We start from the raw sequence: 16031 nt of genomic DNA on the forward strand, positions 1-16031 counted from the left end.
CTGTAATCCTAGCACTCTGAGAATCCAAGGTGGGAGAATCACTTGAGCCCATGAGTTTGAGACCAGCCTGGGCAATATAACAGGACTCCATCCTTATAAAACATTAAAAAATGACCCAGGTGGGGTGGCGTATGCCTGTAGTCCCAATTACTTGGGAGGCTGAAGCAAAAGAATCACTTGAGCCCTGGAGGTCAAGGCTGCAGAGAGCTATGATTGTGCCATGGGACTACAACCTGGGTGACAGAGCCAGATTTTGTCTCTAAAAGTAATTAATTAATTGAAATAAAATAAATAAATGAGGCAGCTTGGGCCCTCAAGCTACTGTTTGCTGGCCCCAGTCTTAAGTGAATGAATGAAGTGAATAGATTCATTTGTTCATTTGATAAACAAATAATATATTTTTTAGTTGAAGGCTGGGGTGCAGTGGCAGCTACTGCAGCCTCAACCTGCTGGGCTCAGTTGATCCTTCCATCTTAGCTTTCCAAGTAACTGGAACTACAGATGCACGCCACTATGCCCAGCTAATTTTTTGATTCATCGTAGAAATGAGGTCTCACTACGTTGCCCAGGCTGGTCTCGAACCCCTGGGCTCAGACAATCCTCTTGCCTCGGCCACCCAAAGTGCTGGCATGACAGACATGAGCCGCCACACCTGGCTAAGGAAACTCTTCTTATCCCTGAAGTAATGTACTTTGTTATAGCAGCTAATGTTACTCACCCTGACTTATATACCACAGCCACAGGCAACTCGAACTCAATGAGATGGAAGCAACAGAAAGAATGGGCTGGGTGTGGTGGCTCATGCCTGTTATCTCAGCACTTTGGGAGACTGAGGCAAGAGAGTTGCTTGAGCCCAGGAATTCAAGACCAGACTGGCCAACATAGTGAGATCTCATCTCTATAAAAAATTAGCCAGGTGTGGTGGTGCATGCCTGTAGTCTTAGCAACTCAGGAGGTTGAGGCAGGAGGATTGCTTGATCCCTGGAGGTGGAGGCTGCAGTGAGTTATAATCACATCGTTGCATTTCACCGTGAGGCACAGACCTCTAGATGAGGTCCAGGTCCCTAGCCCCAGTAACTAGTCACCTGGCTCCTCCAGGTCACCACTCCCTCTCTCCAGCCCAATCCCACTCTGACTGCCCTCCCCTCTCCCTCCCCTGCCCCAGGGACATGACTAGTTACCTGGACCTCATCTAGAGGTCTGTGCCTCACGGTGAAATGCAATGATATAATTATAACTCACTGCAGCGTCCGGGCGGGTCCTTCTCACAAGCAGGTCTGTCTCTAAAAAATAAAAGAGGGTTCTCTGAACCCATAGCCCAGGCTTCTCAAGCTTGACCCTGTTGACACTGGGGTTGGATCATTCTCTGTGGTAGGGTCTGTCCTGTGCACTTTAAGTAGGGTGCTGAATAATATCCCTGACCTCCATCCACTCTGAGCCAGGAAAAAACCTGCCCCAGTTATGACAACCAAAAATGTTTTAAGTCTTGCCAAATTCTGGGGCAGCATCAGGAGGCAAAAACCTCCCCATTGAGAACAACCACCCCATCCCAAACCCCAGCCCAGTATGTCATACCACATATCCCTTATCACTCAACAGCCTACCCCAAAAAGGCATTTTAAACTGGGCACAGTGGCTTACACCTGAAATCCCAGAAATCTGAGAGGCCAAGGTGGGAAGATAGCTTGAGACAAGGAGTTTGAGACCAGCCTGGGCAAGATCACGAGACTCCATCTCTACAAAAAAATTAAGAAATTAGCCAGGCAGAGTGGTGCACACCTGTAGTCCCAGCTACTCGGGAGGCTGAGGTGGAAAGATCGCCTGAGCCTAGGATGTTGAGGCTGCAGTGAGCTGTGATCATGTCACTACATGGTGACTAAGCGAGACCTGGACTCAAAAAAGAACTTTTTAGGGAGGGTTTAGCTGGTACCTGATACTACACTAAGCCATATTGAAGTATCACCACAACACCCCCCCGAAAGGTACAGTTTTTTGGTTTTGTTGGGTATTTGGGTTTTAGAAATAGGGTCTTACTGTGTTGCCCAGGCTGGTCTCAAACTCCTGGTCTCCAGTGATACTCCTGGCTCAGCCTCCAAAGTGCTGGGATTACAGGTGCAAGCCACGGCACCTCGTCAAGCTATGGTTTTTATCCACATATCACAGATGGGGAAACTGAGGTTCAGAGAGGTAAAGTTGGGAGGTAGTTGTCCTAGGATCTGAACTGAAGGCTGGCTCCTTCAGGTCACCACTCCCTCTCTCCAGCCCAATCCCACTCTGACTGCCCTCCCATCTCCCTCCCCTGCCCCAGGGACGTGACTAGTTACTGGGGCTAGGGACCTGGACCTCATCTAGACCCCAGGACTTACCTTACCCCGAGTCTAATCAGCCCCTGCGTCCGGGCGGGTCCTTCTCACAATCAGCCCCATCCTCTCCACATCCTTGGTCTTTGAGTTCCATTTCTGCTGCCCGGCTTGTGGACTCCAAGAGTAGTGAAGACAAGCTGGGTGTGTGAGTGTACCCATGGCTGCTCATGTTGGTATCATTGCTCTGGGCCTTGGGTCTCAGAGGGACTGGCCAGCTTGGAGACTCTGGCCTCCGCCACCATTCCCACCTGCCAGGCCAGTCACCACCCTGAACACACAGGTGCCAGCAAATTCCTACCTCAGAGCCTTTGCATGGGTGGTACCCACTGCCCAGGATACCATTTCCCTAGATCCATGAGACTTGTTCCTTCACTTTCCCCAGATCTGAGGTGTCAATGTCACCTCAGCAGTGAGGCCTCCCAGACTCCCTAGTCCAAGGTGCCCTCCTGCATCTTCAAGCCTCCTCTCCTGCTGTCTTCTCTACAGCAGCAGGGACCTTCTGGCAATGTAGACATGCCTACTCTGTGCTCGCTGTCAGCCTCCCCACTAGAGCATGGCTCCCCGACAGCAGAGGTTTGTGTGTGTCTCACTCCCATGGTCCTCAGCACCAAGAACAAGCCCTGGCATATGTTGTTGTGGTTGGATGGAAGGATGGATGGGTGCATGAATGGGAGGGAGGGAGGAAGGAAGGATGGATGGATGGATGGATGGATGGGAAAGAGGAAGGGTGGGAGGATGAGGAGGGTTGGATGGAAGAAAGGAAGAAAGTAGGTAGGAAGAGAGAGAGGAAGGAAGGATGGATGGGAGGAAGGATGGATGCAAAGGTGGATGGATGGGAGGGAGAAATGAAGGATGGGAGGATGGGAGGAAGGAAGGAAAGTAGGTAGGAAGAAAGGAAGGAAGGAAGGAAGATAGGAAGGTGAGAGGAAGGATAGATGGATAAGAGGAAGGAAGGGAGGGAAGGAAGGAGGATGGGAAGAAGGATGGGAAGATGGGAGGATGGGAGGAAGGAAGGATAATAGGAAGAGAGGGAAGAAGGAAGGATGAATGGGAGGATGAGAGGAAGGAAGAGAGGAAGGATGGGAGGGAGAGGGAGGAAGGGGAGGGAGGAAGAAAGGAGGGGAGAAAGGGAGGAAGGGAGGATAGATGATACATGAATGGATGTGTGGACAGATAGATGGATGGATGGGAGGGAGGGAGGAAGGATGGGTGGATGGGAGGATGGATGTATGCATGGATGGAAGTGAGGAAGGGCGGGAGGAAAGGAGGATGAGACGACGGATGGATCGATGGATGGAAGGAAGAAAGGAAAAAAGTAGGTAGGAGGAGAGAGGGGAAGAAAGGATGGATGGGAGGACAAAGGAAAGTAGGTAGGAAGAGAGGAAGGAAGGAAGACTGGAAGGCAGGAGGAAGGATAGATGGACAAGAGGAAGGAAAGGAGGGAGGGAAGGAGGGAGGGAGGGGGGAGGAAGGATGGGAAGATGGGTGGATGGGAGGAAGGAAGGAAGGATGATAGGAAGAGAGAGGAAGAAAGGATGAATGGTAGGATGGGAGGAAGGAGAGAGGAAGGAAGGGAGGGAGGGGGAGGAAGGGGGAGGAAGAATGGGAGGATGAGAGGGAGGAAGGGAGGATGGATGGATACATGAATGGATGAGTGGGTAAATGGATGGATGGATGGATGAACAGAGGATAGATAGATGGGGTGGGTGAACGGTAGATGGATAGGTAGAGGGGTGATGATGGATGGAAGGATGGATGGATGGATGAATGGAAAAAGGAAAGAAGGATCGATGGGTGGATAGTGGGTGGACAGGAGGATAGGTGGATGGAAAGATGTGTTGTTCCCACCCTCATCCCCCCAAAACAACTAAGCAGAAGGGGAGGGGCTGTGAGGAGAAAGAGAAGTGAGGAGTCCTTCTTCCAGCCTCCGCACCTCTACTCGCGCCCTCCCCATCAGAAGCTCCTTGCCTTCTCGCATCTGTTTCTTCACATCCCAGCCCACATTGCCATCGTGGACCCAGTGTAAGTCTTCTGACAGGCACCCAGAGACCTGGAGAAGCTGTTTCTGTGGCTGGTCTCTTTCAAAAAAAAATCTTTTGGCCAGATGCAGTCGCTCATACCTGTAATCCTAACACTTTGGGAGGCTGAGGCCAGAGGATTGCTTGAATCCATGAGCTCAAGACCAGTCTGGGCAACATGGCAAGACCTTATCTCTACAAAAAATAAAAATAAAAAATTAACCAGGTATGGTGGCATATGCCTGTAGTCCCAGCTCCTCAGGAGACTGAGACAGAAAGATATGAGCCCAGCAGGTTGAGGCTGCAGTAACTGTGATCATGCCACAGCACTCTGGGCAGTGGAGTGAGGCCCTGCCTCTAAACATGAAATAAAAAATAAATTATAATAAAGCACTGATTTTAGAGACTACATCCCCCCACCCAGTCACCCCACCACCCCACCACAGTCTAGTTTTTCACACCTCCCCAGTAAACAGACACAAAGTCTAAGTTACCAAGAAACAGACACTCTGTTGGGTTCTGACAGAACAAGATGTTGCTGAGGTGCCCTGGGATCCCTGCCTCCTTAGGACCAGACACTGCCCCCACCCCATATTTATTGTATGACATGCTCACAGCCAGAATCTCCCAAGTGGTGATGGAGTCTTTCAAGAATATGCTCATGCTCTTCATGGAGATTCTGGATGGGGGAGGGATTATGGCATCAGGAGAAGACACCTAGCTGAGTTGGGAGAGGCACTGGTGGGGGCAGGGAGGCCCCAAGGGACAGGTCGGAAAGTTCTGGGGTGAGCCTATCTGAGTAAGCCCACTCTTGATTGCTCTAGGCTGGGCTGTGGGGACTACACAGAGCTTTCAGGAAAGAAAGAAGGCAGCAGGTGTGTGCATAGTCAATGCTCTGGATGTGGGGTGGGTTGATTGGGGGGGCAGACTCACCCATTCTTCGGTGCTTCCCTGAACTCATCGATGATCCACAGCCAGATCTCCAGGAACTCCCTTAGGAAAATGTTTTCTTCCAGCATGATGTCCTTGTCCAAATCACCTGCAAGGGAGTTGTTGAGGTCCAAGTTTAGCATGAGCTGCTTCCCTGGCCACCACATCTAGATATCCTAGTGGCAAAACACACCCAGGACCATGCGATGGCATCTCCTAGCTCCAGGCACATTGGCCTTTGAAGGCTCCTTCCTTCATCAAATGTATATTTGAGTCAGGGTCTCACTCTGTCGCCCAGGTTGGAGGTCAGTGACATGATCACGGCTCACTGCAGCCTTGACATCCTGGGCTCAGGTGATCCTCCCACCTCAGCCTCCCAAGTAGCTTGGACAACAGGCAACTGCCACTGTGCCCGGTGAATTTTTTTTTTTTTAAATTTTTAGTAGAGACGGGGTCTTGCTATGTTCTCCAGGCTGGACTCAAACTCCTGGGCTCAAGCAATCTACTCACTTCAGCCTCCACACACACACACACACACACACACACACACACACACACACACACACACACAATGCAGAATAGGTTATGTTCATTTTTTCCCTTTGAAATGCAAGTATTTGCATGCACCTCCAAAGAAATATGGTCCCAAGACTCCATGTCTGCTGTGTCTGATGGATCCTGAATACCACCAAGTGAGTTGAGAACAATCCCAGACCTGGTACAGACCACTGAAGAAGAAATAGTCTTTAACCAGCCTGATAGGCCAGGCACAGTGGCCCACATCTGTAATCCCAGCACTTCGGGAAGCCAAGTCTGGAGGATCATTTGAATCCAGAAGTTCAAGACCAGCCTGGACAACAGAATGAGACCTCACCTTTCCACAAAAAAAGAAAGAAAAAGAAAAAAAGAAAAAAGAGCCAGGCACTACTTGGAAGGCTGAGGCTGAAGGATCACCGGAGCCCAGCAGGTTGAGGCTGCCAGAAGCGTGCCACTGCACTCTAGTCTGGGCGACAGAGTGAGACTCCAACTCAAAAAAAAAAAAAAAGAGGCCTTCCTATAAATGATAAACGTATAGAACACTTCCAATGATTAGTTGTGTCATACCATGCACATCAACTCAGAGCCCTGTGCCTCAGTTTCTCTATCTTTAGAATGATAAAACAATCCAAAGTAACATACCATTATTTCCAGTGACTTTCTTTATACATATTATTATGCCTGGGTACTTTATTCATATGAGGCACTTCAGTTAAATTGCATATTTACTTGAGAATGATTAGATTGCTATAGGCAAGGCCTTCTCTCTTTACATATATTCAAAAGAACCTTCCCTCAGGAAATTCCAGAGTGGAGACAGAAATTCCATGGGTGAGTAAAAAGGATGGTGCTCTTTGTGGCTCTATGGCTGACCCAGGATGACAGCCAAGATCTGAAGCACTAATTCTGTCCTGTGCACTCATTCCTCAGCTAGTCCCCCTCTGCACTGCCCATGCCCACACTGTACCTGTTCCATGAACACAAACAGAGATTCCCAGTTATTCTTCCATTCCTCAGGCAGCTGGCTCTCATGCGGGTATTTATCACAGCCCACATAGATGGACAGCTCGAAACAGTTTGTGTGAAGGTAGCTGAAATCGTTCAGACCTGCCAAGCCAACCAGACAACATTTTAACTGAACAATGCTCAAAGTAGCAGTGGGGGACAGGGGAGCAGCAAGAATGTTTAAGCATATTCAGAAGACTTCATCTGAACAGGGAGGCAGTGTCTACTACAGACAAAAACCTGCACTGGGGCAAGTGTGTGAGAGTTGGAGAGAACTGAAAGGATGCAGCCAGAACAGCTCAGGGCAAGGACAGACACCACGTGCAAGGGCATCTTTGACAAAAGAAGGATGAAATAACTACTTTTTAGATTAAATAGTCACTTTACTAACCTCTGTTTCACACATCATTTTGGGAGGAAAGGTATCATTAATTAACACCGTCAATCTTGAGTGCCTCATTAAATTGATCTATAGTTTTGCCATCTCAGCTATAGCTCCAGTTTTCTACTCTGAGTCATAACAATAGCTGTCCATACCACTATTTAATGTGTCTCACATAAGCCACGATCTGTCCTAAGCACTCTGCATCGATCAGGTCATCAAAGCTTCCCCCCAGACCCAGCAGAGGTAGGTAGCACAGCACAATTTTACAAATAAGAAAATTAAGTTTGAGAATGGGAGAGAAGAATTATACCCGGGATCATGTGCCTGGAAATGGCCAGAATCGGGGTTTGGGCCCAGATCTGCATAACCACATGCTCTTGCTCCAGAGCACAGCTGCCTGGGGATGACAGGGCACACACACTCACCCACAAGCCTGAAAACAGACAAACCTTCTGCATCCTGGCAAGACCACAACAGGATAAAAAGCACCCAGCCCAGCATACAGTTGGTCTCTGTATTAGTTTCCCAGGGTTGCTATTACAAATTTCCACAAACTGGGCAACTTAAAACAACAGAAATGTATTCTCTCACAGTTCTGGAGGCCAGAAGTCCAAAATCAAGGTGTTTGTGTTCCCTCCAAAGTTCCTAGAGAAGAATCCTCCCTTGCTTCTTACAGCTTCTGGTTCCCCAGGTGTTCCTTGGCTTGTGGCTACATCACTCTGCCTCTGTCTTTATAGGGATTTCCTCTCTGTTTCTATCTTCTCCTCTTCTGTCCCTTATCAGGACACTGCCCACTGATTTTAGGGCCAGGTAACTCAGGATGACCCCATCTCAAGACTCTTAACATAATTAAACTTACAGAGACCCATTTTCCAAATAAGATAACATGCATAGGTGCTAGTTTTAGAAAGCAGACATTATATTTTTTGGGGGGACACCATTCTACCCACTGCCCTACCCAATATTTGTGAAATGAATAAACAAGTGTTCAGTGGCATGAAGTACACGTGGTCTTCTTCCCAGCACTTTTAGTTTTGAACAGGATGATTCTGCTTGAGTGTCTGAAAGTACTCACCAATAGAAAGCTCCTCTAATCAGTCCTCCCTGGGCCCTGAGGGTCAGTCACAGAAAGCAGAAGTTGGGTGGGCTGAGCTATGTACCACCAAGAGAAAGTGCCGAGCTGTAGTCATTGGATGTTCTTTCTTCCTCCTTGGCCACTTAGCTCAAAAAGTGACCCGCCACTGCAATACTCAGTATCAAAATCATGGCCTTAACTCTGCATCAGTTGGCTGTCTCATCGCTGAAATCAGTGGCAAAATGGTACCACATCTATGGCCACTCAAAACCAGATTTGAGATTCGAACCACTCACGTGTCATCGGCAATATGCCTTTGACCACACTTGTCAACAACAAGGAACAATAAAGAGTAGTAGAACAAAGAGGGTGGGATGGTGCCAAGTTAACAGAAAATCCTTCACTTGGGGCCTGGTCTGGTTGAAGAAGACCGGTCAAAATTCATTCAGTCAAACCCATAATATAGAATTGCAGAGAGTGCAAGGAGATCAGGGACAACAAATTCACCAGCTAACAACACAGGTTTGACTTCCTGGGAGGGCTGAACTCCTCTTTGCACATAAAATTATTACTATTCCCACCCTTTTAGGACTTGTTAGTACTGAAATAAATGCGATATTTAAAAATTCTAGAGCAGGTCTGCCATTTTGTAAAGTGTGCCTTCAAAGTACTAGAAGTTTTTGAAGAACTAGCAAAAAGAGAAAGCAGAAGAGTGGTGGAGAAGCTTGGGCCACACTGTCATTGCTGCTGACCACCCACCTGTCAGTGTGTCGCCTTGCTGACAATACCTGGCCAGAGAATGGCTTCAGAAGCCAAGCGCTACTTCCTGTCTGAAGTGGGTAAGCAAGGGGCTGTGATGTGCTCCAGACTGTTCTTTATAAGCCTTCAGTCCTGGCGGGGCAGTGAGATATTCCTTCGTGTTCTCTCTCTGACTGGGATCCTTTTCTTGACATCACCTTCAGTGTGGAATGTGGACCACAGTGCCATATCCCTTACAGCTCCAGACTTGATGTTCCCATAGCACTTGCCTTCTCCATGGAGGAGACGCAGTCAGGAACAGTGACAGCATGTGCACTGCAAATGCTATGCATCTGGAAGTGTGCACATATTCACCCTTGCTCTCGACTGGGATGCTCTCCATTAAGGAACACCTGTCAGTGCTCTGCTAACCAGCATGAAAGACCAGCACAAAAAGACGGGGGAGGGGGAGGAGTGGGGAAGGAAATTAGGAGTCACATTTCATTAATCTACAAAGAAATGAAGCTGCAGACTTCATCACACTGCCAGGAAAAAGAATGATTAAAGAGGCTCAAGCTACAACATGGCTCAGCCACTAAGTCCTGGAAATAATGGAAAATATAACTGATAGAAAAAGAATCAAATGCTGCCTATGTGATTACGTGACAGCCAACTTTTTATAATGTTACTATTGACCCAACATGAGAAATCCAGCTGTGTCCATACCCAGTTTAGTCACGGCAGCCATAAAAAATAAACAAATATTTTACTTAAAGATTTTTTTGTAGGCCAGTTTTTTTTTTTTTTTTTTGAGTTGGAGTCTCACTCTGTCACCCAGACTAGAGCGCAGTGGCCACTCCCGGCCACCGCAGCCTCGACCTGCTGGGCTCCGGCGATCCTTCCGCCTCGGCCTTCCAAATAGCCGGAATTACAGGCATGCGCTACCATGCCCGGCTGATTTTTTGATTTATTGTAGAGATGAGGTCTTGCTGCCCAGGCGGGTCTCGAACCTGTGGGCTCAGGCAATCCACTCACCTCAGCCTCCCAAAGGCGCGGGATTACAGGCTGAGCCACCGAGCCCGGCTTGTAGGCCAGTTTTTTAAGGCTAAAATTAAAAGGCAGGAATGCTTTTTCCCAACAGAAAATTTTCTTGATAGGTTGAGATTTGCTTGCCTTCCACCTATGAAATCTTCATAGCATCCTAGAAGGAGACATTACCACCACCACCATCATCACCATCATCCTTATCTCACCATGCCCATTTTACAAATGGGAAAATATGAGGGTACAGAGAGGTAAAGTAACCTGAAGCATCACACAGCAGTTAAGTGACAGAATGGGATTTGAACCTAGGTCTGACATGGAATATCTTTAAAATTCATCATTGGCTTGATTAGCCCTCACAAAGAGATGGAAATAAGCCTTGAGCATTAGACCTGAGGTTCTGTAATCCAATGCAGAGGGGCCTTAAGAGTGGGACATCCTCATCCCTCCTGGTTTAGGAGCTCTGAGCTGGGAACAGCCCCGAGACAGGAAACCAAGTGCTCATCCCCTGGCATATCAACCATGGAGTCCTCTGTCTGCCACCAAGGAGTTTCCAAAATCTCTGCCAGAAGTCTCTCCAGTCCTGCATGGATGCCAGGAGCAATGCCTTGGACTGCCCACACTGCACACAGTAGGTTTTGACCACACATAATGGGTGTGATGGGAGCCCAGTCTGCTAACCGCTGGAGGACAGCAAGTGGGCATGAAATGGCCTTCACAATTTGCTGGGTCTCAGGACACCCCTGCAGCTCAGAGTCAGCTCACACCTGTGCTTGAGATCAATGCCCAGCCCCCCATATGGGTTTACAGCATGGACATCCCCCAAAATAAGTATCGCTCTCCAGTGCCAGCACCAGAAAGTTCTCTGCCCTTTCCATGGGTTTTCTGTTTGGTTGATTTTGGACCAACAATGCCACTAAGTTTAATTTTATCCATCTCTGACTACAAAATCTGAATAGCTCAGTGGCTAAGGGCAGAGACCCCAGTTCTATTCCTTTCTCACTTGAGCAGCTCTCTATGGGTCTCCTTTGTTATCTCATTTATTAAACGAAAAGTAAAGCACACCCCTCATGGATCACAGTGAGGACAAGAGAAAAGCCTGTGTAAAGTGTTTCGTCAAATGCAGGCACCTTGTAAATGCTCAACTACACAGACATTGTGAAACAGCAACACAGGCAGCAGTGGTACAAAGAGGGCAGGGTCCTTCTGTCCCAGCAGCCCACTCTTACTGGCTCAAGATGCCAAGCAGGGCAGGTTGGAGGCTTACTTCCTGTGACAGTGTGCCAGGAGGCCCCGTTGACAGTGCCCTTCTCCTTTTGGAAGTCCTCTGTGTGGCACACTCTCTGCAGGGCGTCGGTCATGAGACGGTGCGTGGAGGCATAGGAGTAGGCCAGCCAGCGGAACACGTGGTCGTCGGGTGTGGGGGTGTGTTTCTGGGTCTTCCACAGGGACGGGACCAGGTCGTAGGGGTAGGCAACCATCAGCTCACCCCCTGCAGGTTGCCGCCCAGCACAAAGGGATTTTTTCCATCCAGGCTGTGATGGCTCTAGTCTCCACAGCCACCTGTGAAAACCTAAAATTGATAAGAAAAATAAAAAGGAAACCACTTTCTCTATTTAGCTGTCAAAACAAGGATAGATTCAACAAAGTAGTAATTATATGGAATAATGCTAGAACAATTTTGAATTTCAAAATCTATTCTGGAAAAGCTTAAAGGAGACAAAAACACTTACAAATTTATGAGAAATTTATTTGGGTGAGGAAGGACTGAAAATAGAGAAATGTGAGCACTGGCCAGATATTTTAAAATACTAAGAAATGTTTTTTTAAAAATATGATCATGGTCATGGTGTTTTGATAGAAAATAGTTTCAAGAGAGTGTCCCTATTTAGAGATATCTACTGAAATATTAACAAATGAAACTATTGCCTCAACTGGGATTGCCTCAATAATCTGGGGTTGGGGAGGAGAAAGTGGGTGAAAGTGTAGATGAAACACAAATTGAGAAGTCTCAAGGATGAGATGGGTCCATGAGGATCCTTTACAGCTTTCATCATTAACTTTTTAATGATACAAAGTTAAGAAGAAAGAGAAAAGAAAGGAAACAGACTATGTGAAAAGCTACAATTGGAACGTCTGATATGGTCATCAGTAAGTCGCACATCTATCATAAATTGCTAATCCTTGTGAGGATAATTTCTGTAGGACAAAATTGATCATAACAAAGAAATAAACATAGGAAATCACTTAACTGTGCAGTCTAGAAAACTGATTAAGGGATGAAATGGACTCTATGGGATCCATTAAGTTTTGTTTTTGTTTTTTAAATATATCAAGGGCCTTGGATTGGACACAGAACTTAGTTCATTACACAGTATCATTGTTGACTGTGCTCTGTCTTCTTTTGTTATATATTTCAATAGAATAGAATAGAATATATTTCACCAGGCAAGTACAGAAGCAAATCCCACTAATAATTTCTGCTTGCCTACATGATTCTGTGTGCCCCACCCTCCAGCCTCCCACTCAGAGATAACCAGTGTATCCTAAATGATGTGATTCTCATTCTCTCTCTTTTGTTTCAAACCGTATGTGTATGCCTAAAAATATATTATTTGGTTTTACTTGCTTGTGATCTAAAATACTGATGAAGTCTGGGCATTCATGCCTGTAATCCCAGCACTTTGGGAGGCCAAGGAGGGAGGACTGCTTGAGCCCAGGAGTTCAAGACCAGCCTGGGCAATGTAGTAAGATCCCGTTTCTACAAAAAAATAAGAAAAAGATTTTTTTAAAAAGTACTGATGGCTATCTTCTGCAATTTGTTTTTTCCTCCCACTCAATTTTATGTTTCTAAGACTCATCCCTGTTGTTGAATAAAGCTATTGTCAGGCCTTTGCATTTAAGTATGATGAGTGCTGATTTATTTTGCCTGTTCTTAGATGGGGATTTCAACCTTTTGCTATAATGAACGTGTGACTTTGACCTTTCTTGTACTACCCTCTGGTATACATATGCTGGAATTTGTCTTGCGTAGTCACCAGAAGTGGAATTGCAAGGCCATGGCATATATCAATATTCCACTTTACAAGGTAATCAAATCATTTCCCAAAGTGGCTGTGCTCATTTACACTCATTCATGATGTGCAAGAGATCCACTGTCCCCTACACCCTCCAACACTAGGCAATTGTCAGACTTCTTAATTTTGCCAAATAATAGGTGCAAGATGTTCTCTTATCTGCATTTTTAGTGCTAGTGAGGTAGAATATCGTCTCATGTTTGTTAATCTGCTTCCTCCTACATAAATTGCCTCTTTATACCTTTTGTCCATCTTTCTATTGAGTTGCTCATAGTTTTCTTGCTATTCTGTATCTTTTTAAAAATTCTAATTTTCTCAGATATACAGTTTGCAAATAACTTCTCCCAGTTTACTGCGTGTCATAGTTTTTAAAATCTGATGAACAGGATCTCATATTTCCATGCAGTTGAATTTACTCATCTGTTATGATTAATACTATTTGTATCTCACATAAAATACCCTTCTTTATGCTAAAAGCTATATTTTAAAGTTTTACTATGAGATTTTATTGTGAATAATTGTTAAGTTTTAGCAAATGCTTCTTTCTATAGACAAATCACTTCGTATTGTTTCTATATTTTCTATCATTTTCTTGATGGCTGCTTTTGCTTTTTAATCCACTTTTCTTGCTGTTTTGGAGTTCTTCTGTTATTCTTTTGCTAACTTCTTTTCTTTTCTTTTTTTTTTTTTGAGTTGGAGTCTCACTCTGTCACCCAGACTGGAGTGCAGTGGCTGCTCCCGGCCACCGCAGCCTCGACCTGCTGGGCTCCGGTGGTCCTTCCGCCTCAGCCTTCCGAGTAGCCAGAATTACAGGTGCGCTTCCACACCTGGCTAATTTTTTTGATTTATTGTAGAGATGAGGTCTCGCTGCCCAGGCGGGTCTCGAACCCCTGGGCTCAGGCGATCCACTCACCTCAGCCTCCCAAAGGCGCGAGATTACAGGCTGAGCCACCGAGCCAGGCTGCTAACTTCTTACGTTAGTTCATTCTCAGTCTTTCTTCTTTTGTAATATAACTTAAAGCGATAAATTTCCTTGAAGCATTATATTATGCTGTACTCTATAAATACTGATATTAATATTTCATTCATCATTCAGTTATAGTTATCTTTTAGTTTTCAGTATGACTTTTTCTTTGATACAGTCTTCGGAAGTTTTTTTTTTTCTAAATACATTATGATGTTTTCATTAATCTTATTACTAGTTTAAATGCACAGTGGCAAGTGACCATGGTCTGTCTGACTCCTATTCTCTGAAATCTGTTGACACTTCCTTTATAGCTCAGTCATCATCCATTTTTTAAAATGTTCCAGAATTACTGAGAAGAATATTCTCTAATAGTTGGTTGTAGAATTCATATAGGTCCTTTATGTCAAGCCTGCTAATTTTGTTATTTGAATCTTTATTCAGCTGATTTCTTATCTATCGAATCTAGACACAATTGAGATAGGTATTGGTGATGGTGGATTTGTTTAACTCTCCCTGTAGTTCTAGAGAACAACAAATTCAAAAAATTAAATTCTAATCTGGAAGCAAAGACTGAAATCCAGGTACTTTGTATGACTGTGCTAAAATACTTATCTCTTATAGCCTAGAAGTTAACAAGGTGGCAACCAAATTCCAGTTTGGGTCCAAGTGTTCCCTAAGTATAACATTGCTTGAATTATCAGTTTTGTCAGGTATCATGAGGATGTTAGCTGGAAACAAAAGAACAAATCCCCAAACAGGGATACTGTGGGTTGGAATTAGGAAACATGAGAAAGGATTCAGAAGATGGAAGACTCAGAGGTCCTCCAAACTCTTCTCCACATAGGGTCCCCTGGACATCATAACTCAGCCAAGCAGCATGACCGTTGTCTGCTTCCCTCACTCTACTGCTTACTTCCTGAGGGCCTAATCACCCTGCACTGTGAGTCATGAAGTGAGCCCACTGTGTTGCCCTCCTCCCGTAAGTGATGTCCACTTGGGCTGTGCTGGGGCTGGAACACCAAGGCAGAGCAGGAGAGCTGATGTCCCCTACTCAGCTCTCTAGATTCCTCAGCAGTCCAATTGCTTTCCTCAGCTTGCAATGTGCTTACAAAATACAGTATTCCCCAGTCTTTCCTGCAATGATTGACACCATGTATAACTGAATTCTGGCCAATGAGATTGAAGCAGAACTACTGTGTAGGAATTGTAGGAATGTCTCTTACAAGAAATTCAATTATCTGGGAGGACAACTTTCCTTCCTTCCTTCCTTCCTTCCTTCCTTCCTTCCTTCCTTCCTTCCTTTTTAAAACCTTTCTTTCTCTCTTCATCCTTCACAGATATGACAGCTAAGGCACCAACTGCCACATTGGATTATGACTTGCAGATGAGTATGACATGCTGGCGACATGATTAAGGCAGAAAGAGAGATGAATTCTGGACCCCTGAAGATCATGGGTCACCATTTGGCTATACCGTCTATGTTCAGGATACTTTCATGTAAAGAAGGAAATAAACTTCTATCTTGTTAAGCTACTATTATTTTGATTTTTCTGTTGCTGCCACTGAACCTAACACTCAGTCATATATCAATCAAGGCAGACCTCTTGAAGGACCCCCCCCCAAAATGGAATTATTTGTTAAAAATTGTTAATTCAGTTGGGCTCAGTGGCTCAGCCTGTAATCCCATGCCTTTGGGAGGCTGAGGTGAGTGGATTGCCCAAGCCCGCAGGTTTGAGACCCACCTGGGAAGACGAGACTTCATCTCTACAATAAATAAAAAAAAAATTAGCTGGGCGTGGTAGCGTGCACCTGAAGTTCCAGCTACTTGGAAGGCTGAGGTGGAAGGATCACCAGACCCCAGCAGGTCGAGGCTGCGGTGGCCAGGAGCGGCC

General features: G+C 45.9%; 1 protein-coding gene across 1 annotated transcript in view; it reads right to left on the reverse strand.

The window, feature by feature from the left end:
• Window positions 1-4230: 4230 nt before the first annotated feature.
• The window catches only part of LOC103274985 (inactive carboxypeptidase-like protein X2), a 125166-nt gene continuing 113365 nt past the window's right edge, over window positions 4231-16031 (reverse strand). The window contains 6 exon segments of the mRNA XM_021706112.1: window positions 4231-4441; window positions 5315-5420; window positions 6809-6955; window positions 11363-11590; window positions 11593-11616; window positions 11619-11658. Coding sequence (XP_021561787.1) covers window positions 4231-4441; window positions 5315-5420; window positions 6809-6955; window positions 11363-11590; window positions 11593-11616; window positions 11619-11658 — 756 coding nt within the window.

The sequence above is a fragment of the Carlito syrichta genome, unplaced genomic scaffold (assembly GCF_000164805.1).
Source record: "Carlito syrichta isolate Samal-C Ts95f unplaced genomic scaffold, Tarsius_syrichta-2.0.1 Scaffold315154, whole genome shotgun sequence".
In the NCBI taxonomy this organism is placed as follows: Eukaryota; Metazoa; Chordata; class Mammalia; order Primates; family Tarsiidae; genus Carlito; species Carlito syrichta.